Source organism: Balaenoptera ricei, chromosome 7, assembly GCF_028023285.1.
Source record: "Balaenoptera ricei isolate mBalRic1 chromosome 7, mBalRic1.hap2, whole genome shotgun sequence".
Lineage (NCBI taxonomy): Eukaryota > Metazoa > Chordata > Mammalia > Artiodactyla > Balaenopteridae > Balaenoptera > Balaenoptera ricei.
Genome location: NC_082645.1, coordinates 114,459,455 through 114,481,958, shown reverse-complemented (window position 1 = coordinate 114,481,958; position 22,504 = coordinate 114,459,455). Strand labels below are relative to the sequence as shown.

At 59.8% G+C, this 22,504-nt stretch overlaps 1 protein-coding gene across 6 annotated transcripts in view; it reads right to left on the bottom strand.

Annotated features, from left to right (window-relative positions):
• Positions 1 to 5,285: 5,285 nt before the first annotated feature.
• The window catches only part of DIS3L2 (DIS3 like 3'-5' exoribonuclease 2), a 371,579-nt gene continuing 354,360 nt past the window's right edge, over positions 5,286 to 22,504 (bottom strand). For 3 of the 6 annotated variants that reach the window (XM_059928939.1, XM_059928942.1, XM_059928946.1), the window contains 6 exons: positions 12,667 to 12,850; positions 11,863 to 11,949; positions 8,593 to 8,740; positions 8,086 to 8,216; positions 7,813 to 7,917; positions 5,777 to 6,506 (listed from right to left, as the gene is read on the bottom strand). In XM_059928939.1, coding sequence (XP_059784922.1) covers positions 6,195 to 6,506; positions 7,813 to 7,917; positions 8,086 to 8,216; positions 8,593 to 8,740; positions 11,863 to 11,949; positions 12,667 to 12,850 — 967 coding nt within the window. In that variant the 3' untranslated portion in view covers positions 5,777 to 6,194. The other 3 variants (XM_059928940.1, XM_059928944.1, XM_059928943.1) reach the window with 3 other exon arrangements.

Here is a 22,504-nt window from a genome sequence, read left to right as displayed (position 1 = left end):
CTAAGTTACGTGCAAGTGCTGAAGGCACCCTGCTCCATCTCCAGAGTCTTCTTTGTTGTGAAAGGCATCTTCCTCCTTCCATTCACCAGGCCTCAAATCTTTAATCTGCTTCAACACCTAACCCACCCCCCCAACTCCAAATAACCCTGAAATCCGGGATTCAGACCCACGAACTCCTCCAGGAAGGGCCTGAGGCTCAGCTCTTCTGCGGCGCCGCCACACCTGGGCCGGCAGCCTCACCTGCAGGACCGCCCTTCCCTGGGCCAGGCGGCTGCTTTCTGCCTGGCTGGCCTCTCACCTTGGACACCCAAGCCTGGGCTCAGACACAGAATAAACAAGGCCCCTCAGGGGCTCCACTGAGGCAACCGGGACTCGTCACCCCCAAGACTGTTACCTGAGTCTTTAAGAAAAAAACCTTAGGCAGCATTTTAGCTGAGTGGGAATATCAGGTCGTGTCAGCAGGAATTTTATCTTAGTTGCTGGAATAATGGACTGTTTCATACACCCATTGCTGAGTGTACAAGAAGCCTTTTAAACCAATTGTAGATCCATTCCTGCTAAGCAAAAAGAAAGAAAAAAAGGGGGAAAAATTTTTTTTTTTAGTTTTAGTTTTGATTTTTATCCAAGTTATACATTAATGTAGTTTAAAGTATCAAATAGACCCATAAGGTTTGTTACAATAAAACAAAACAGCAGGTTCCTGTCTCCCTCACTGCAGTTTCCCGAGGCAACCATTTTCCCCCTCTTAGATTTTAATTTTGATATTTACCATTGTTTCTAAATCACATACTTCTTCATTTTTCAATTTTAAGCTATATTTATTGATATATTCTATTGATATTCTGCATTTTAGGGTTGTGTAATGAACCATCCCAAAACAAACTTAAACAACAATAGTTTCTTTGATCACAAACTTGCAATTTGGGCAGGGCTTGAAGGGAACACCTTGTGTTTACCCTGGGACACTTTAGCCGGGGTGGCTGGACAGGACAAGGGGCCAGAACAGGTAGGGTCCTTGAAACCAAGTCCCCCTAAAACTGAGTTCCGCTGCCAAGTTTATGATGAACATCTCTATCCAAAACTTTATTCCCTTTCTCATCCTGTCCCTGTTCCCCTCAGGATTGAGGAGGATCAAGAAAAATGGGGAACTGAAACTGAGCAGGACCCATGAGGCCTTTCTGGGTACAAAAGCCCCGCTGTGTCCCCCATTTCTTGTTTGTAGGAAAAAAGTCTCCTAGGCCTTCCCTGAGTTCCAAAGAACAGACACAAGTGGTTGCTAATTAGAGAAGTGAGGGAATGCAGAAACAGAGGAAAGCAGTCAAGCAAGAAAAGTAAGAACAGCTTAAACAATAGAGTCACAGGACATCTAGTTTCTTCTCAAGGATTATACATAACAATCTGACACAAATCTTTGAGGTGTTCTGCAGGAATGAAGACCCTCCCACCCAGGTGGAGAATGGTAACTACATACTGACCACAAGCACTTAGACCCCAGACTGGCTGGAACCAGAAGGTTGATGCTTAAGATTCCTGAAATAGCACCCCGACCACCAACCAATCAGAAGAAAGTCCACAATCTGATCCTGTACCTCCAAACCCTCACCCTGTATTGCTGCCTTTAAAACCCCTTCCCTGGGGCTTCCCTGGTGGCGCAGTGGTTGAGAGTCTGCCTGCCAATGCAGGGGACGCGGGTTCGAGCCCTGGTCTGGGAGGATCCCACATGCCGCAGAGCAACTCGGCCCGTGAGCCACAATTACTGAGCCTGCGCGTCTGGAGCCTGTGCTCGGCAACGAGAGGCCGCGATAGTGAGAGGCCCGCGCACCGCAATGAAGAGTGGCCCCCGCACCGCGATGAAGAGTGGTCCCCGCTTGCCACAACTAGAGAAAGCCCTCGCACAGAAACGAAGACCCAACAAAGCCATACATACATAAATAAAAAGAATGTAAGCAGAGAAGAATAGCATTAAAAAAATAAATTAATTAATTTAAAAAAAAACAAAAACAAAAAAAAACCCCTTCCCTGAAAGCCATCAGGGAGTTTGGGTCTTTTGAGCATGAGTTGCCCTTTCTCCTTGGTTGGCACCTGAAAAAAACTTTACCACAACCAATGTCAGTAGATGGGCTTTGCTGATTGCTGAGGGAGGGCACCCAAGATCCCTTTGGTAACATCCTGAGGCTTCAGGAAGACTCCTATCTTGGTTGCAAAGGAAAGAAACCAAGTGTGAAGTAGCTTTAGGGGGAAGGGAATTGATGGAAAGGTTCCTCATGGTACGTGAACTACCACAAGGCAGAAAAGCCCACCGCACGGAGGCACCTCTGGGTCTCCTGGGGAGTGGGAAACCCAGTGCCTCCGAGGCTCTCGGTCTCCCTTCTCTGAGGCCGCTTCCCTTCCTCCTGGTGTACACTGCTTCCTTCACAGTGACTTTCTGGAAACATGAGCTTCTATGTCTTGCAAACTACCATCCTGGGGAGAGAGTGACACCCTCTCCCAATTTTAGTTAGGAGATACCCCAGGAAAGAATGGGCCAGGTGCCCACCCCGGGTCCCATCAGAGATGTTGTGGTACAGAATGGTGGCTCCTGGGGACCCACGCAGGTGGGAGGGATGAGCTAGAAGCTGGGGAGTAGGTCCCATAAAGAGATGGGGCCCCTGGGAAAACAACCCCAGAGGCCCTTTGGCCCCATTCACCGACCAAGCCCACTCCTGCCTTGGGGCTGTGCCCACAAGTAGCCCCGGGAGGTTCCTGGACGTCTCTGCATCTACGCCCCCTCCTCAGCACCACTTTTCCTCCGCTGCCGTCAACACCGTGCCCACCACCTGCCACACTAGAAACGTGACTTCCCCTCCTGACCATAAGCTCCCAGAGGACACGGCACATTGAAGGCACTCACTGCTGTTGCTAAATGAGTGAAGGACAAAGGCCGTATGGCGTCACAGCCCTGATGAGAATCCCCCCGGGGCTCTGACGGCCCACAGCACACAGTGCACGCTCTCTGGCTGCCATAAGGGTCAGTGGGGACCTACCCCGTTCCTACCTCGCCAGCACCTCCTTGCCCGTCCTCTGGGCACCCTCTGATCCTAGTGACCTCCCCCCTTCACGGCTCACGTCAGGAATCTCCGAACCTCAGTTTCCTTGCCCACGTGGGCCGGCTGTGGGCGCTTTCTTCTTCTGAGCACCCACCCTTCACGGCTGGGAACACACACTCCAGCCTCTGAACTTCGCTAGAACCTTGTCCTGCAGTGACATCATTTGCATCTACGTCTCCCTCCCCCATGGCGACCCGAGGTGGCTCCTTGAGGACACATGCAGGTGCTCTGGGACAGCTGAAGGAACCACCACGGCTTCCTTTTTGACAAGATTTGGGTCTCGTCACCCCCTTTAACATCAGTCCCCCGAGTGAGGGACCATAGGGGGCTGTCTCCCTCATTGGACCACGGATGTGTGTCTGGACAGTGCCCTGCACGCGGATGGTGTCAAGGACACCTGCTGAGTGAGCAGATGCGGATGAAGGACGCAGATGACGTTGGGGGGAAGAGCGCTGGGCCATTTGCTCTGAGCTCACAGGCAGGGCGTTTGGGGGAGGGCAGGTGCCTGAACCCCGGACCCGGCTGGGCAGAGTCTGGCTGTGTCACTGTGGCCAGAGACCTACCTCCTTTCTGGGTGCAGTTCCCCCTTCTGTCAAACGGGGTGGAGGTGCTGGGGCTGCTATGGGTCCCCCAGCTCCAGGGCCATCAGGGCGAGGCCAGCCTCTGCTTCCCCAGCAAGTCCAGGCAGCAACGGTCTTCCTTGCTGACCAAGCTGGCTACGATTCACCACGGTCTGGGGCGCTGGGGAAGGGTGTCCAGCCTGCGTCCATGCTACCCGAGAGAGGGCCCAGCACGCTGACCCACCACCATCCTGAGGGCGCCCCTCCGTGGGGCTCTGCTCTGCCCTCAGCTCCCAGGCTCCACGGGAGGCCCTGGGGGACAGCGCGAGGAGAAAGGGGCTGCTTCTCCTCAGAGGGTGGGCAGGTGAGAGGATGAGGACAGGGCCGAGATGTCTGGCCCTGGGGCTCGCCCTGTCAGGCCGCCCAGGCTGCAGAAGCACTCAGAAACCTCCTCATCCAAATACCAAACCACCGGACCCTCACCATTTCCCTTCCAGATACCTGGTTCTAGAAGGCTCTGGGGCAGGAGCAGAGAGGGAACGGTGGCCTCTGGGACGTCTTGGGGGTGGCAGGATGGACAGACCGAGGGCTGGTCAAGGTGCTGGAGGAGGAGAGAAGGGAACTCAGGGCGGGGACAGTGATGTGTCTTTGGCCCCCCTCTGGCACCCGGCCCAGTGCTGGGGGGATGTGAGCCACGGCCGGCCGGTGGCCGAGACCGAGGCAGCCAGGCCCTGTCACCACTCCAGCCACGGCGAAGCCCTCCTACAAGGTGCTCCACTGAAGTTTTCTTTGAAGAAAATTCACTGAAATCAGATCAAGTGAGCTTGTTAATACCAACACCCCAGGAAATAGCCTGGTGGAACTGGGACCTTGGTCCCCATGGGGTTTTCACCCTAGTTTCTGGCAGCTCCTGGGGAAGCCAACCTGTGTTTCTCTATAGTCTGCTGCGGAAACTAGAAGCAGAGGCTTAGGTCAAACCAGCCGGGGAGAGAGCCGAGTGCGGTGGCCTCCCACCTCTGCCCCTGGGTCCTCAAGGATCACTGGGTGCTCAGGCAGATAGCAGGCAGTCGACGGGGCCAGGCCAGGGCCACCAGGAGCCCATCTGCCCGTCTCTGGTCAGGAAGGCCGGTCTGGGGGCCCCTCCCCTCGGGCAGGGCCAGGCCTCGCTCTGCCCCCGGGCTCCCTTGCTGCTGCCAGGGCACAGGATCGGGACAGGAGATGCTGGGGTGCTGGCCCCCCCCTAAGGAAGGTGGACAGGGCCACCCAGAGCTCCGGCCTTGGAAGCGGGGGTGGGTGGCACAGGGCCCAAGCCCCGCTCCTGAGGCCACGGGGTGGGGGGGGCCAGTCGGCAGAGAGGAAGTGCTGGGGTGGGGATAGACATAGCTACGTGCGGTGCAGCGACGGGTGAGCCTGCCGTCTTGCATACTAATTCCGTTTCTAATCAGCCAGAATGAGGCGCTGGCATCAATCTGCCACGCGGCCAGCTCTGTGAATCATCCTGGAACTGACGGGAAGGTTCCCAAGGGTGGCAACCCCGGCTCAGCGGTGAGGGACGGAGCCCGGGCCAGGTCCCCCGTCCTGGGTCCAAGGGGCACCCCACCACCCTGGCCACCCCGGTGCCCCACACACCAGACAGCACTTCACACTTGATTTTATTCCATGACACTGATTTACTGAGAACCCCTGGTTTCCTGGGCACGGGAGGGCAGCGGGTAACCTGGCAGAAGGGGCGCTGGCCTCCCAGGAGAACCAGGTCTAGCTCTGAGCTGCTGAGCGCTGGCCGGGCCGCAGCCTTCCATCCAGCCCCTCCCTCCCCCTCCAGTTTGAAAACCAAGCTGCAAAAATAAAATAGAATGGAAAAATAAAAACAAAACCCTGAGTTGTTAAAAACCAAATTAAAAATCCCCGGTGGTGCCCAAAGTTCCTATTCCTAGAGGAGTGGGGGAGGGGGGGGCCGGGCTGGCGGCTTCAGTCCTGCTCCTCCTCGAGGTCGTCACCGCCCCGCTCGTCCTGCCAGCCCAGGAGGCCCTCGGTGCCGGGTCGCTTCAGGACGGCGCTGTACTTGAGGGCCGTGGCCTCTGCCCGCAGCACCACCTCCACCAGGCTGAAGATGCTGACGACCTGAGGCAGAGCAGAGCCCAGCAGGGGACGCGGGTGCTGGTGAGGGGGCGGCCCGGGGGGCTGTCCACCCAGCCGGGCCCCGGGGCCCCTCGCTCTGCCTCCCTAGGCCTCCGCCGGCCCGTCTGTAAGCGGAGCTTGTTCAGGGCGGAGGCCATGGGGTCCTGGTGAGAAGCAGAGGAGCCACGCGCTGCTGTGGGCAATGCCTGCTGGGGCCGCTCAGCGCCAGGGAGAAGCCACTGGGGTCCGGGTCTGCTCTTTGAAGCGTGTCGTAGGTAAAAAGCTGTTTCCTTGGGTCGGAGGTCTACGGCGTTCATCAGATTCTCAAAAGGCCCCCCAAAGTTAAGGGCCCTGCTTTAGGGAGGTAGGCAGAGGCCCCTGCCTCTCCCCAGGGTGGGTGATCCCGGGGAAGGAAGGCGCTGCCAGAAAGCTAGGCCCAAGGAGTGGTGAGGGGGAGCCGCCGGCCTTGCTGGGTAGAACCTGAAATCCCTGAAATCGCAGCCGGGAGCCGGGGGTAGGGGGAGCCCAGGAGGGGAGGTCTGGGGAGCGCGCCCCAGGAAGCAGGAGGGGGCTCACCAAGAGCGGGGTGGACGGGGACCCAGTGGTGTTCTGGAAAAGCTGCCCCACCCCCGGGTCTGACCTGCTGCGCTGGCTCCTGCTCCATGTCCTCAGGCTCCCAGACAAGCGTGAGCTCCGGCTTCTTGCCCACCTTCTGGAAACGGTATGACCGCAGGGGCAGTGCCTGGGGGTGCACACACCTGCATCTCAGGACCCGGGCTCTGGGCGCCGCCTCTTCATCTCTGACCCCGCAAGGCCCCCAGTGCTTGGAAGCAGCCCCCCGCCTTGGCCCACCTCTGACTGGCCTCAAGGGAGCTCCCTGCCCTGCTGCCTGACAGTTGGCTGCTTGACCTTTGACGGGGGATGGGCCGCACCCTCGCCTCCTGCCTCTGGCCAGCTTCTGGGAGGCCTTGAGAGGCCACCTTCACTGAGGGGCGGGGGCCGGGGGGCACCGGTGGCTCCATGTGTTATTCGGGGCAGGTGGTGGGTCTGTCCTGCCTCATCGGGGACCATCCCTGTAGGGTCGAGGTGGACCGGGCACCTGAGGCTGGAGGGCTGCCGCCCCTACCGGCCCTGGGTCTGTTAGCACAGACTGAGGGCTGGGTTGTGAGCAGAGGCGATCTAGACCTGAACTCCATCCTGTTCAATGAACTTCAGGACGAGAGCCCGACTTGATTCCTCCTGGACTCCATTCTGTCTCTCCTGCTTTAATCCATTTCATTCATACCATGTTTATTCCACACTATGTGCCGCGTTCTGCACTCCCCAAGGTCCTCTGGGTGTTGGGAAATTCAAAGCCAAGGTCAGGGGCCAGGTGGTGACTCACTAACCACAAGGTCAGCTGGAACAGGTCCCTCAGGTGGCATTAGACTGGCACCAAGTACCCTTGGAAAGAACCTCGAATAAAGCACCCCCCAGAGCAGGACCAAGGCAAGGGCTAGCCTCTTCCTTCTTTTCAGGGGATACAGCTTCCAGAGTGGCTACGGACCATTCTCTCTGGTCTTTGCTTCCCCTATGCTCCTTTAAAAAATCTCCCGAAGCCTGCCTACCCTGCTTCCTATACTGGTTATGGATGGACCTGATCTCTGGTTGCTCAAGTCCTTGGGAAAGAGGCCCAAGCCTGACCCTTGGCCTGGATCCCTGATCCCAGGCAGGCGCGGCTGGCTGTCTTGGCAGGAGGCAGGACCCATCGCTTGAACTTGGTGCCAGCACAACCCACAGCTGAGCGAGGGTCGCAGTGTCACTGCCCCACTGTGGACAGGGACAGCAGGGCCCTCGGCCTGGGCTCCCATCCTGCCTGCTCGTGTGTCTACCGAGGGCTGTCCCTGGGCCAAGACCCCATCAGATGCTGGGGAAACAGGGAGGAGACCCAGCAGCGGGAACAGGGACAGGCAGGTGGGAAGGGAACGTGCTAAGTGGACGCAGCTCGGTGCTCCCTCTGCCTGTCCAGAACATCCCTAGCCTTGGCCCTGGCAGCCCCCGGTACTCACATTACAGTAGACGCGCTTCTGTACCCCGTAGCGCAGCACCAGCACGTCGAAGGCTTGGTTCAGGACGCCCATCACCATGGCTTCCGACTCCAGGGGGCCGCTCTCCTGCAGGGCAGGGCTCCAGCCAAGGCTCGGCCAGGGGATGCAGTTTCCCCCCAGGGCCCACCCCAGCTGCCAAAGGCCCCGGACCCCTGGAGCCCTCCCTGTGAGCAGGTGCCCTGGTGGGAAGGTGGGGTGGAGGGAAGGGGAGGGACGACAGGCTGGTGGCCTCACCTTGACCAGGAGGGCGAAGAAGAGGCTGGTGCTGAGCTCCTGCACGCGCTTGGATGCCATGCGGCGGTCGTTGCAGTGGTCAGCCTGCTTCTGCAGGGCTTCGGGCTCCACATCTGGAAGCTCCCTGTAGCCTGGGCAGAGAGTGATCGGGGGTCCACTGGCGGGTGCTCTGTGTGTGCCGGCCTTGGCGGGGTGACGGGCAGCAAGGTGCCCCTGGCCCGGGTCAGATGGGGCCTGGGAGCCCCGCGCAGAGCTGAGGCCTCCCTGATGCCCAGCTTGGGAGGGCCGAGAAAGGGGGGCTTGCCACGGTGAGGGCCCTCGAGCCCCTAGCACATGCTCACAGGGGAGGTTCTGGCACAGGCTCCCCTACTGCTTGGGCTGCCCACCCCTTGGAGCCGTCACAGTCATGGCAGTGTGGCCTCTGGCCGCTGGGCACCCACTCTGGGCGGGGGGAGTAGCCCTTAGCTGGGCACAGGCTGGCACCGCCCCCTGTGCTGCACCCCTTACCCAGCGTGGCGGCCAGGAGGCGATGCACCAAGACGTCAGCGAAGCGGCGGATGGGAGAGGTGAAGTGCGTGTACAGCGGCACATTGAGGGCGTAGTGGCGGAACTGCGTCTGGTCCTGCAGCACCCCCGAGCAGAAGTACAAGGCCATCTGGGGAGGTGGGGCGGACCTCAGAGCCTGGCCAGGCTGGGTGCGGGCTGGGTGTGCTCTGCGAGCCTGGGAGACTCAGAGCCTCATGAGGGGCAGTCTTGGGGGCGTGGACCCACCTGCCAGGCTGCGGGCAGCTGAGCAAAGCTGGGCAGGCCTGAGGACGTCAGGGGCTGTTCTGTGTGAGGGGACCCTTGGGGCTGCCATGAGACTGGGCAGAACCATGGGTGCCCTTGCCCCTCTCCTGCTGAAGGCAAGGGCAGGTCTTGCCCAGCGCCCCTCTGCCAATGACCGGAAGTGGAGTGGGCCGGGGGGAGAGGCTGTGTGTTTCTTGCTGGGAACCCTTAAGATGCTGAAGGGTCTCCTCCCTCAGAGCCCTGGGGGACCTGCCACCCAAGCCCTCGGGGAGGGGAGGGGAGGGGAGACCCTGTGCTGAAGTCAGAGGACAGCTGGGGAGGAGCTGGAACTCATCCTCCTCCACAGCCGGTCACTGCTGAGTTTTTTTTTTTTTTTTTTTTAATTATTTATTTATTATTTATTTATTATTTTTATTTTTGGCTGTGTTGGGTCTTCGTTTCTGTGTGAGGGCTTTCTCCAGTTGCGGCGAGTGGGGGCCACTCTTCATCGCGGTGCGTGGGCCTCTCACTATCGCGGCCTCTCTTGTTGCGGAGCAGAGGCTCCAGACGCTCAGGCTCAGCAGTTGTGGCTCACGGGCCCAGTTGCTCCGCGGCATGTGGGATCTTCCCAGACCAGGGCTCGAACCCGTGTCCCCTGCATTGGCAGGCGGATTCTCAACCACTGCGCCACCAGGGAAGCCCACTGCTGAGTTTTAAGGGCCATTACTGCCAGGAATCAGGAGGAAGGGATTGTTTCAGGTTTGCCCCCTCCCCAGGACAGGGCTGGGAGAGCTACACTGAAATGGGAGCAGGAGAGAAAGCCCATGGCCATGCCGGACCAGGGGCTGCAGGACTTCGCCAGGACACAAAGCCCAGCACCACCATGTGGCCAGAACGGGAGGCAGGAGAGAAGGTCCAGGATGCCCTCCACCCGGAGCAAACGGGCGCCTGGCTCCTCCTCTCCGGCCCTGGTCCAGCCTTGGGTCTTAGCCGACCTCCTGCCCTCTAGTTCTGATCCCTGCCCTGCTGACGGCCACGCCTGCACCCCAGCACGTCTGTGCCCCCAATACTCCGCCTCTCACCAGCCAAGGGAGGCAGCAGTTGGCCATTCTCCCAGCCTCAGCCCTTCTTGTCCCTGACAACCTGTCCTGAGACAGAGACCCAGAGCTCTGAGTTCAAAAGGCCCTCCTGTAGGGCAGGAGTTAGGACTGTGGCCCAAGGAGAGACGCTGAGTTTCTCTAGGGGCCCAGCAAACAGCCTGGCCCGCGCGGTGCAGCTGTGCTGAGGGCCTTGGCCACGGGCCCTGAAGCCGCTTGCCCTGGGCTCCCTGAGTTCTCAGGGCTGGGAATCCAGGACCCGCGGCTGCCTGGGAGCAAGTGACCAGGTTCCTCGGCCCGGGCCAAAGTCACACCCTCGTGTGTTCGCTCGCTCCCTCCCTTGCTGCTTGCTCACCCTCACACCCTCCCGTGTGTTCGTGCAAATGGACAGCCGGCTCCGGTTACTCTGTGTATGACGGCCTTGGAATCCAGGACGCAGCTGGTGGTGCCCTGCTCGGCTACCCAACTCTGCTTCCCTTCCAGCTCTCGCTGGGCCCTGGGTTACATCTCGGGTAAGTCACTGAGGGAGGGAGCAGCCTCCACTGTGAGCCACGTTTGGACCTTGTTCTCAGAAGTGGGCCAGTTCCCCAGACGAGCTGGGGTGAGGAGGGCAGAGGGCCCCGGCTCCCCTCCTGGGTGGCGAAGGCGCCCCTGGGCAGTGTGGGATGGGTGAGGACCCAGCACTGGGACACAGACAGGAAACCAGGCGCCACAGTCACTCTGGTCACTCCCTGACATCAGATCCCCAGGCAAAGGCTGGCCTCTGAGGTCACCGGCAGGCAAGGCCAGGAGAAGTCCGGTCTTTTTCAGGCTCTGGGTGACTCAGGAGAGGACTCCTTTCCTTGGAGCTCCAGGGCTGGGTTGGCCTTGCAGGTGGATGGCTTCCAGAGGCTGGGGGCAGGGAACGGCAGCTCCATCAGACCTGTATGTGGTGTCAAGCCCAGTGGCCAGAGACACACGGCCCGCCTCTCCATGGGGGGTGCTTTACAGTGCTTGGTGCGGGACAGACATCGGTGACTGGGGGCAGGGTAACGGCAGCCAGACCCAAACAGACCCGATGGTCCCACTCCTGGCAGAGCTGTGAGGTCTCAGAAAACAAGTCGGTTGTGACCAGCTGAGATGATCTGGTTCTTGGGAAACAGGCTGAACCTGCCCAGTGACTGAGCCCCTGAACAACGGTCTATCACTGCTCCCAGCCGGGCTGGGGCCACCGGCCACCGCTGGACCCATTAGCATCCACAGCTCCCGTCGACCTGACAGTCCACGGGGGTGCTTCCTTCCCAAGACGCTCAGCCCCACAGGGGCTGAAGCGTGGCCTCGGAGAGCTGAGACTGGCTGCCAGGAGCAAGCCCACTGTCTACCTCCCAGGCGGCCGGCCTGTCCTCTAGCTGCAGACACAGCCTCACGGCCTGATTCCCTCTCTCCCGACCGGTTGGGACAGGGAGATTTCTCTGCCTGGGGTCCACAAGCCACAGTGGGGGCCAAGGACCGCCCCCCTGTGCAGGCTGCTCCGGGAGACCAATGTTCTCTCTCCTCTCCAGGGGCCCCATCTGACCATGAGTTGCTGACCAGGCCCCATTCCCTTGCCCGAGCTGGTCTGGTCTGTGGGGTCCGGGCCCTGGAGTCTTGGGACGTGCCCTGGCGGGGCTCCCCGCCTGCTGCCAGGAAACAAGAGCCCCAGAGGCCATGCAGGGGAGCAGCAGGGCAGCGGGGCTTGAAATGTCTCCTCTAACTGAGCCCACAGGCAAGTCTGAGCAGGAGGTAGCAGATCAAGCTCAGGAGCCCAGGGACCACCTGTGCTGGGTGTTGCCTGGGAGCATCCTCCCCAAACCTCCCCTAAGGTGCTCCGAGCCCGCGGAGGCATGGGTGCTCCAGGGAGAGGCGGGAGGATGGAGGACTGGCCCTTCCTTACCTGCATGGGCCGGGAGCACATGTTGGTGAGCACCTCCTTCCGGGCCAGTGAGTACTTGTCATCTCCAAATGTCTCCATCAGACTTTTCTAGAAGGAACCCATGTGATGTGCAGTCAGGCTTGGGGAGAGGCTCTGGGGCCCCATCACCCACTGATCATCTGCCCCTGGGGAGGAAAGGTCAGCCAAGGGGCCCAGCCCTGCTCAGACGGCCATGGGTGGGGCGCAGGGGGGCCGGCAGCCCCCAGACTGTGTCCCACACTGGGTCTGCCTCGAGGGTCCTGGCTTGAGGTCAGTCCTTCCATGTCTAGCTGGCTGGCCTGGGCAGGCTGGTTTCCAGCTGTCTGACCTCAGGCAGCTCCCCAGCCACCCCAAGCTTGGAGCACAGATGGGGACAGTCTCCCTCCTGTGGAATGAGAGCCGAGGCCATGGATTCCTGAGCCCTATGCTGCTCAGTTCCAGGTGGGCAGCATCTGATACCCCTTACCGTGAAAAACAGCCTCTGGCTCCCCATAATCCCAGCCCCTACTGAAAGCCTCTGGGTCCGAGCCCGGCCCATCCCTGGCCACAGGGCCCTGCCCACAGCTGAGCCCTGAGGGGACTCCCTCGGTCTCCCGGGCTCCCCGCCAGGCCCCGTGAGTTGCAGGCTTTGTCCCCAGGCCCTCCCCTCTCCCTTGGGGTGGGGGGGATCTGGCTAAAGGGTAACGGACCCTGGTGGGACGCAGAGGCTGCTGAGCCCTGGCTTCCAGGCCTTCTTCCTCCTTCCCTAAGCAGGGCCTCCCCCGCCCCTGTGCTCCCAGCACTCACATTGAGGGCCCCTGCAGAGCTGAAGTCCATGGGCAGCCCCATCTGGTCACAGAATTCCACCAGGTCATTGAGCATCTTGGTCTGGGGTGGGGGGTGCCGCCGGAGCAGGGCTCGCTCGGGGAAGGTGCGGTGGATCTTGCGGGCCACAGCCATGTTGGCCAAGAGCATGAACTCTTCCACGAGCCTGCAGTGGGGAGGGACCGCGGGGGTCATTCTTTCCTGCTTCACTGCTGGCTGGCTCTCTTGCACCCTTGTCTCAGCTTCAAGATGCCCTCCCGGCATCCGATCTACTTTGTTCCTGCAAGTTGCTTTCTCCCTCATTCCTCTGCTCATGCCCCTCACTGCACTAACCAGTCTGTACTCTTCTCTGCTGATGTGTTAGCTCGTGCGCGCTGTGTCCCCTACTAGATGGGGATCCTGGAGAGCAGGGATGGTGCCTGTCTTATTCCCCGCTGTAGCCCTGGTGCTTGGGACCTCGCCTGACCCAGAGAAGGTGCTCAGTAAAGATCTCTGCTGAATGACTAAGCTTCCCAGAACACTGGGGGGGCATGTCCAGCTGTAAGAAAACACTATGCCCGGGCAGGCCATGAGAACCCAGAGGACTCTGCAGGGGGGTGTGTAGAAGCAGGCGCGCAGACCCAGGGCCCCCTGTTCCCAGGAGTACGTGGCTTCTTTTCCCCCCGGAAAGATGAGTGTTTCTGAGGATGAACAGCAGAGTCACAGAGGGCAAGAGGAAAGCCATGCATTTTGGGACAAGACAAAGGCGTTGCTGAGGTGTTCAAACCACAGAGGCACCCTTCTAGGAGTTAACCCTCTAGGCCCGCTTCGCCTGAGTGTAATTAGGGTCGACGAGTGTGAATGGCTGTGGCTCCAGAGCAGGTCAAGAGCCACAGGGCGGAGCAGGGACCGACGGGGGAGGGCAGCGTGTGCCACAGGGCAGGAATCAGGCGGAGGGGGACGCTGCGTCACAGCGCTGCGGTCAGCACCGCCCTTAGCCCCCCGATCTGGGGCAGGAAGCCCACGTGCTGCTGTCCCGCCCAGGGCGCCGCGGAGGACAAGTGGACCAGGCACGTGTACAAGAGCTGAAGCCTCCAGGAAGGGGCGTGGGTGTGGGCTGGTGCCCTACGTGGGGAAAGCCTCCTCCCTTGGGGAGACCCTCGGGGCCTTGCCCAGCTTAGGGGAGCCTCTTCCCAGCCTTTAATCTGAAGCTCTAGGCTGTAGGTCAAGCCCATGCTTCTCCCACACAGGCAGGAGAGGTCAGGCAGGAAGCTCCGGCAGGCCTGGCAGCAGCTGGAGGCCCGAAATGAACGTCCCCTTCTGGAGGTGTGGGCAGTGCTTGGGGTTAGCCTCGCCCCCTCCCCAAGCTCTTGGGAAGAAACAGCCAGCGGGGGGACAAGAGCGTGAGTGGGCAGCGCCCCGCCTTCCCCAGGCTGGGCCTCCACGCTGAGGGGTGGCTCTGGTCTGCCGGGCTGTCGCCCAGAGCACGTCTGTCTCCCTGCAAAGCCCACCCTATGAGGAAGAAGGGCTGTGGAATGCCCCAGGGCAGGCACCACCAGGACCAGGCCTGGACCTCGGGAGGAGGCCCGCCCATGGCCTGCACTCCTAGGTCCTCCCGTGTGGGCACCGTGGTGGGCCGACCCCCAGCCCGCCACCCACCATGGGGAAGGGCTTGGGTGAAGGACTGCAAGGGTCAGGTCTCAGTGGCCCTTCCGCCATGCAGGAGGCCTGTGTGTGGAATGAGTTTCTTCATTCCCCGCTGGGTTGCAGCAACAGTCTTTTAAGCGGCCGTCCTGCCTCCCACCCCAAAACCTGTCCTTGCGCATATCACTTCCTGCTAAAAACCCTCGAGTTCATGCGCTGGAACCCGACCACCAAACCTCCTGAGCGAGGCCTACATCCTAGCTCCAGCATGTTCTTGCTGTAGGACCCTGAACAAGTTACCGACCTTTTCTGTTCTATTTTCTTGAATGTAGAACAGGGATAATAATAGCAGTTGCTTCACAGAGTGGTTGTGAAAACCAACAGGAGTAAAACATGTTTCAAGAGCAGACCCTGTGCCTGGCGTGACGTCAGCCTCAAGACACGGGAGGTGCTGGGAATTCCCTGGCGGTCCAGTGGTTAGGACTCCGCACTTTCACTGCCGATGGCTTCGGTTCAATCCCTGGTCCTTGGGGAGCTAAGATCCTGCAAGCCGCGTGGCAGGGCCAAAAAAAACCAAACCAAACAAAAAACAAACAAAAAAAACGGAAAAAAAGACACAGGAGGTGCTTTCCTCTCTCTTACCTTCCATGCTAAATGGCCAGCCTGGGGTCTCTTCGTGGTGCCCTGTGATTTCCATCCCTGCCATTTGTCACCTTCCTTTGACCTTTCCATGTCTTCCCTGAAGGGCCTCTCCATCCCTCCTGGGCACTTACTGCCTGATTAGATACCTGGCAACAAGGGTCAGCCTGTCTAGGGCCACCTGTGTCACAGTCTAGCACCCTTTGACTCTTCACATTTGGTTTTCATATTTAGACCCTGTCAACTCGAGAGGAGTCTCAAGTCCTGCTAGGTTGATGTCTGACTTGATGTCTTGCCTGCTGTTGGTCAGACCCTGCAGAGCTTCATCACGTAAATGCTTCAGATGCACAATTCAGCCATTTGTTTGTTGCCTACTCAGCACACGTGATCGTGTGCCGGGCAGTTCCAGACTTGTCTCCCCATGCAGTGCCAGTATCACTGTGGGCCGGGGGCACACAGGCTGCTCCTTGGAGGCCTGCGGTCTAGTTCAGCTTCAGGCTTGGGCGAGGAGGGAGCATCGGTAACCTTGGGGCTGACCCTGGGCTGCGTTTTGCAAGCGTGGCCAGCAGGGGACAGCATGGCCCCATAGGAGGGTTGTGTGAGCTCGGGCTAGGGCAGGGCAAGCAGCAGAGCAGGGCTGAGGGGCGGGGGCTCCGGCCTGTGCCCCGCCCTCTCTAAGCTCCCCCCCCACCCCTTGGGTCAGAGGAACTGAATGCTCAGGGAGCCTCCTAATGAGAAGTCGTGCTCTTGCTCCTATTTCCTGCAGGGGCCCTCCCGCCTCCGGATCTCATACAAGGAGGAGAACCCCGGGAAGGGACAGGAGGGTGGGGCTGATACCCGAAGCCCCAGGCAGTGATAACGGTCCTCGGTCAAGCTGCTTCTCCAGCGACCCCCAGTACAGTCGCACGAGTCACCTGAGGCTGGTGAGAGGAAAACAAGTGTGCTCCTGATACCCTGAAAGTCTTGCGAAGCTTTGGTCGCAGGGGCTGACCTTGGACAGGTCCCTTCATACCTCTGGGGGCTCCACATCCCTGAGTGTCTCAGCCCGTCCCTCAGGACAGGGGGCGGGAGTTAAGAGGGCAGCCTCCCTCCAAGACAGTTCAGAGATACGGCCCATGCCTCCCAGAAAAATGTCAGTGTCACCTAACGGGGAGGTGGCACAGCAGTAAGCCCGATCCCTCGGTGCTGCCACAGCTCATTAGTGTCCTAGGATAGCTGCAGGGACCCTCTCCCCACAACCTGTCCGCAAAGTCCTTCTTACACCCCCAGGTGGGGGGCGGGGGCAGGGAGGAAATGCAAGCCTGGGGGCGGGAGAAAGCAGAGCAGGGCTTGGAGCCCGAGCCCGTCCAGCCCTGGGGTGGCTGGGAGGGCGCAGCAACGATGGGGCAGGTCCCCCCAAGCAGCGTGGCAACAGGAAGGCCAAGGGAAAGGCAAGCGATCAGCAGCCAGATTGCAATGAGTTCAGGATTCACCGTCAGAAATGGGGCCGGGCATCCGGAAGGGGAGCCGGGCTGGCCAGTACTGGGGCGTGGGTAGGTGGGTGCCGCTGCTCTCATCTGGGCCAGCGAGGGGGCCCGCTCCTACGGGGCTGCACAGGTCCTCCTCACGGGTCAGTTCCCGGACGGGCCAGCAGGGGGCGCCCAGCATCTTCCTGCCGCAGGACCTGGGACGTGGCAGGAGCAGTTTAGAACCCAGCAACTTCTGGGCAGGAAAGAGCCTTACTTTATATAAACGGCAGCCCTGCGGCCCAAGGTCCAGGGGTCTCTGGGCTCCCATTCAGTGTGTTTTTCCTTGGCCAAAGCCAGCTCTGGGGCTGAGGGCTTTGCTCAGTCAGGGAGAGTGAACAGCGCTCTGAGGGAAGGCAGGCTGATTAGAAGAGGCGCTCCCACAGCTGACCGGTCAGCAAGCACCCACTTCACCCTGATCTCCTCCTGCCTTTGAGGGGCAGAGCTGCATGCCCAGGCCCGCAGCCAGAGCTCAGAGATGCTCCAAGCTGTCCTGGGTGGTTAGGTTGTCCTCTGAGAGCAAACTGCACATACTGACTGGGGTGTGAATCCAAGCGGGGATGGAGCCCTGCACGCTGCCCTGGCCTCAGACTTGCTCCCTGGTCTGGGTACCTGCCCTGATCATAACCCAGCCCCCGCCCCTGCACGGCACAGGCATGGGCTCACTCCCCTCTGCAGGGGAGGGGGGCGGGCGCTGGATCTCAGCAACTGCCTGACAACTGCTCTAAATAGGGCTCAGGAATGGCCACCAGCCAGGATCACCTTCCAGAACCGCAAGCCAAATCCTCAGAGCCGGGGCCTTGGTCTCAGGCCTGGCATCTGCTGAGCATCTGGAGCTCAGTGCCACCAGGGGCCCCATGACCCTGGAGGGCTGGGCCGGCTCTGCTGTGACAGACAGATGAAGGTCTAGCCAGGGGGCCGTGCCAGGATGCAAGCTCGGCAGCACTAATTCCGCAGCACTCCACCTACCTGTGCTCTGGGCCTCCAGGTGCTGGAGGGAAGGCTTCTCATCCCAGGGAGGAGGTGAGCAAGCCTAGAGGCCTCAGAGTGCCTCGCCTGCTACGGCAGATGGCAGGTAAAGACCGCAAGCAAGCTACACACAAGTACACACACTCCTAACGCAGCAGAGATGCCTTGTCTAGAGTGGTGTGTGCCAAACTGCGTTAACGTTACTTAACAAAAAATATAGCTATATATGAAATGCTAGGGCCTTAGTTCATGTGATTTTTTATTATAGGACATCCCTTTGCCTTTAAGATGCTAACACGCATCAGGGTCTGGTGAGAAGGAGCTACTGGGATGCGGCATTTACTGCTCACTGATGGTTGAGACTGTCTGTGTCACATCTTAAAGGATGCTGCTCGGGAAAGGCCGCTCTGACGGGTGAGACAGCGGCTAACAGGGAAATGGGCCGAAATGTCTGCCTCTTCGGAGGAAGGCTGCCCATCCTCGTCCATGAAGAAACTGGGGTGTCCGTGGCCACAGGAGGCCCTCTGGTTGGGCGGCTGGGCGTGTCCTATGGTGAGGCGCATGTCCTCACCTGTCCTGACCCACCTCCTTCCCTGCTGCACGTGCACAGCCCGGGCAACTGGAGAGGAGGAGAGGTTAGTGGTTACCAGCTCAGCAGCCTGCCTTGAGTCCCAGCTCTGCCACTCGCTAGCTGTGTGATTTCAGATAAATTTCTTAACCTCTCTGAATCTCAATTTATTTACCTGAAAAAAATGGGCATACGATAGACAAGTGCCTGGTCTTAAATAAATATTACATTATTATTACGCATACTGCGCAAGTGCCCCGACCCTAGGATTTGGGCTGAATACGGCAAGATCCTAGACGCTTCCCGCCGTAACGCCACCACCTCGGTCCAGGCCTCCATCTCTTGGCAACTGGCCTCCCTATTTCTAGCCGCTCCCTGCTGTTCCAGTCTTCACACCCAGAGAGCTGCTTTCTCTCTCAAAGGCAAATCTGGAAGGTCATGCCCCTCTCCTGCCTGAAGCCCTTCAGGGGCGACCACTGTCCTCAGGACAGTTCCACCTCCTGGTAAAACGAGGTTCTCCAGGCCACCTCTTGTCATGTGCCCGGGTCACCTCTCCCTTCTCGCTGCCCCCCTAACCCTCACACTCCAGTCATACTGAATTCTTTTTAAAAATACATTTATTTATTATTTATTTATTTGGCTGCATCAGGTCTTAGTTGCAGCACACAGGATCTTTTTCGTTGCGGCCTGCGGGCTTCTCTCTAGTTGTGGCGTGTGGGCTCCTGAGCGCACGGGTTTAGTTGCCCCGCGGCATATGGGATCTTAGTTCCCCGACCAGGGATCAAACCTTCGTCCCCTGCATTGGAAGGCGGATTCTTAACCACTGGACCACCAGGGAAGTCCCCATATTGAATTCTTGGGGCTCTTTCTTGCTTCTGTCCATTTGCACTGCTGTTCCCTTAGCCTGGAAGCCTACACCATTCTCCCCCCATCTCTTTTTCTCAGATGTCCCTTCCTCTGGGGAGGCAGCATGAGGTGCCCACCTGGCTCCTATGTGCCTCCTGGGCGTCCCATTCCTATCCCATCACAGCACTTAGCCCACACTGCTGTGATCACCCCTTTGATTGTAGGCTGCATCTCCCCTCCCCACCCAGTGCCGCCTACCCTGGGCCCAGTGCGAGGCCTGGCACAGTGTAGACGCTCAATAAATCTGTGCGCGATGAAGGACTCCCAGGACGGTGCACACTCAGAAGTTGAGAGGGCCGGGGCCCTGCCACAAAGCCCCTTTTCTGCGTGGGCACAGCCCTCACGCATATACTTCTGACCCCTAACACTTGCTGCTAGAGGTTGTTGTAAACATAAAGCTCTGCCTAAGAAGCTGACATCATTCCCAAGCACCGAGGAAGAAGCTACAGCCTTCCCCTGCTCTTTGCCCATACCCCAAGTCTACAGAGCACCTCACAGCAAGCTGGTGGCATTTGTCATTTTACCCAACCCCCCTACAGCCATTCATTCGTTTGTTCACTTACTCACCCTCAAACCTTTTAGGAGCTGCTGCTGTGGGTGGGTGCAGGGAGAGAGGGAAGAGACATCTATCAAGCACCTGCCACAGAGGACAGGCAACAGCCTGGGTGTGGCCCATTGAATCCTCCTGCAGCCTGGGAGGTGCTTTCACCCCTTTCTAATGTGTGGGGAAGCTTAAGGTGCAAAAAGGAAAGGTGACCAGGCCCAAGTCCCACATCTCGTAACCAGCAGCTGGGTTCACCACCAGTTTGTGTGACCTCGACGCCCTGCTGCCTCTGCCATGTCCCGGGCCCTGCCGCCACCAGGAAGCCTTGGCCTGCCCTCCAGGAGCCCCCAGCCTCGTGGTGGGGAGATACACCCACACATATAAGACCAATTTCAGGAGACGGCCAAGAGGAGGGAAACACTTCACATGAAAGGGATGAAAGAGTAAAGGTGTGGACGAGGGAAAAACATGCATCAGCCATATTCGGAAAATAAGGAATCAAGGGAAGAGGGAGAAGGGCTAGGAGGTGAGGGCGGGGACGGCCCTCCGGGGCCTGGGGAGCCAGACTCCAGGATGGGAGCTTCGCGGGGGAGCTGGGGGAGGCTGCTGAATGAGGACGGCCATGAGAGGGGAGAACACGGTGCAGTGGGGCACAGGGACCAGAGGCCCGGAGCAGTCAGGGGGCAGGTGACGAATCTGAGGGCTTGCAGGCCGCAGCCAGAGGCAGCAAGAAAGGCCAGGGCGGGCCCGAGTTCGGAGCTACACGCAAGGTGAGGCTCTGGGAGTGGGCGAGATGGTCACGGGACACAGAGGGGCGGAGGGGAGGGACCTCAGAGGGTGACGAGGTGGCCCAGAAGCCCACATGGTCTGAGAAGAGGGAACCAGTTCCAGCTGGGCAGTTGTCCCCCGTGCAGACCCTGAGCTGAGGAGGAGGAGGGCCTTGGAGAGGGCCTTGGAGAGGGCCGCCGGGCTCAGCAAGGAGGAGCCCGTGGCCATGGCCCTGAGGGTGGGGAAGTTGATTCCGAAGACCAAAGATTCAAGGGTGAGGGAGGCGGTCCCGTGTGGACTCCTGTCAATACATTTGTTGGTGAAAGAGATAATAGTTTGAAGAGAGGGTGAGAAGGGCCTCTGTACTGTTTTCTGATTGCTGTTTTAAGTTTCCAGAAGATCTGAATATGTTTTCAGAGGTTAAGGAGCTAATGGGAAAGAACCTGGGGGTCAGTAGCAGACCAACCAACCGTCCAGCAGGAAGTGGCTACCCAGGGAAGAGGCTATGCATCCTCGCAGCCGTGAGCTCCCAGCAGGGGAGGCCGGCCCAAGAGGTTTGGGTGGAGAGGAGGAGGCTTGTCTGGGCCTCGCTCTGCTGGAGGAGGACCCCAGGGGAGACCGCGCGTGACGAGCACCCAGGGAACCGCGGGGCATCACCCGAGGCACTGGCCCTAAAACCGTCTTCTCAAGTCCACTGGGCACAGGAGAGAAGAGAAGGGCCCATACCCGTCAGGTCAAGAGAGGCCCCCCGAATACAGCCTAGGGACAGGGCCGCCTCTGTGGGCCGACCCAGGGTTGGGGCAGGCACAGTCCAGACTGAGGTCAGCGCTGGGCTGGCCAAGCCAAGCGGGCTACGCTGCGCTCCCACAGAACTCCCAGAGACGACGGATGAGGCTGGCACCGGCGGCGGGGGTCTCAGCCCAGCGTGGTGCCGACAGGCAGGGCCCCGGCCCTCGGCCTCTCCACTCCTCTGCACCCACACTCTCAACCCTGCCTGGCCAGAGTGGCTGAGCCTCCAAGGATGTTCCGTCTCCAGGTCCATTTCACCAGGCTAACCAGACGAGACGCTCACCCACCCCTTCCATACCCAGAACACTCAGAACGTGGCTTTGGAAGTGACAGGGGAGCCGGGCAGCCGGGGCAGAGTGGCACGGCTGCCGCCCCAACCTGAAAATGCATCCATTTTCAAAGATCAAAACCAACTGAGAGACGAGAGAGACGAGAACAGCCTCTTCTGCCCTCAGCCACCAGGGCACTCCTCGCAACTCTGCGGGAATCTCATGCAAATGGAATTAGGCCGCTTACAGAGATAGTTCAATTAGCTCTCGGTGAAAACTGCTAACTTGGAAATCTGATAACAATTGCTCCCAGCCAGTTTCAAATTCATTTCTTCTGAAGACTAAATTTTCCCCACTTGGGCACATCCTCACTGTGGGCCAGGAGCCCTTGGGCTGCACATTGGCCATGAAGGCAGCCGCTGGGCCTCTCACAAGGGCTGTGCGCCCGAGCGTGGCCCCTTCTCTGCGGCTGAGCAGCCGGCGGGAGCGGAGGCCCCGGCCACCCTCAAGGGGCCCCCCGCTGCTCTCCCCGCAGCCCCTAATTGAGTGTAGTGTGGTGGAAAACGCAAGGGCCCAGGAGCCGGTGAGAAGGGAAGTCAGCGGCCGGATGAGCGCTAAAGTGGAAGCTGCTGGGGACGGGAAGGGAGCACGGTGCAGCTCTCTCCCAGGCCAGGGTGGAGCCGGGAGCCCGGAGCCGGAAAGGGGCGGCCTGGAGGGAGGGAGCCGCAGGCAGTCTCCCGGGTGGGTGGGTAGCTTGGGGGAGCACCAAAGGAAATGCAGCAGACTGACGGAAGGGCGCCCATCCACAGCCGGCGCGCACCCCGCTGCAGGCCCGAGGGGAGGGTGCTCCGGCCGCCGCCCGGGCCTCGCGCTGACCCCTCTCCTCCTGGGCTCGCTGCAACCTGCTGAGCGTTTTGGACATTCCCATGAAACCACAGGGAAATGAATGGGGCCGAGTTCACAGGCGTGGAAACCCCAGAGGAGAAGGCCTCTGGAGCCAGACATAACAGGCCCTGCGGGTGAAGCCGGAGCCAGGTTTCCTCTTCTGGGAGGCTGAATCCACTCCAGGGCCTTCCTATAGGTTCAGCGGGCGGGGCCCAGCTGCAGCGAGGAGGCACGTTTCAGCCGCTTGTTTTTCTACCTCAAAGGACGTCTCCAGAGGCTCCAGTTCAGAGCGGCCCTCGGGCCCTGCCAAAGGGAGGCCCAGTAGCTGCGGTAGGGAGCGGGGAGGGGGCTTGCC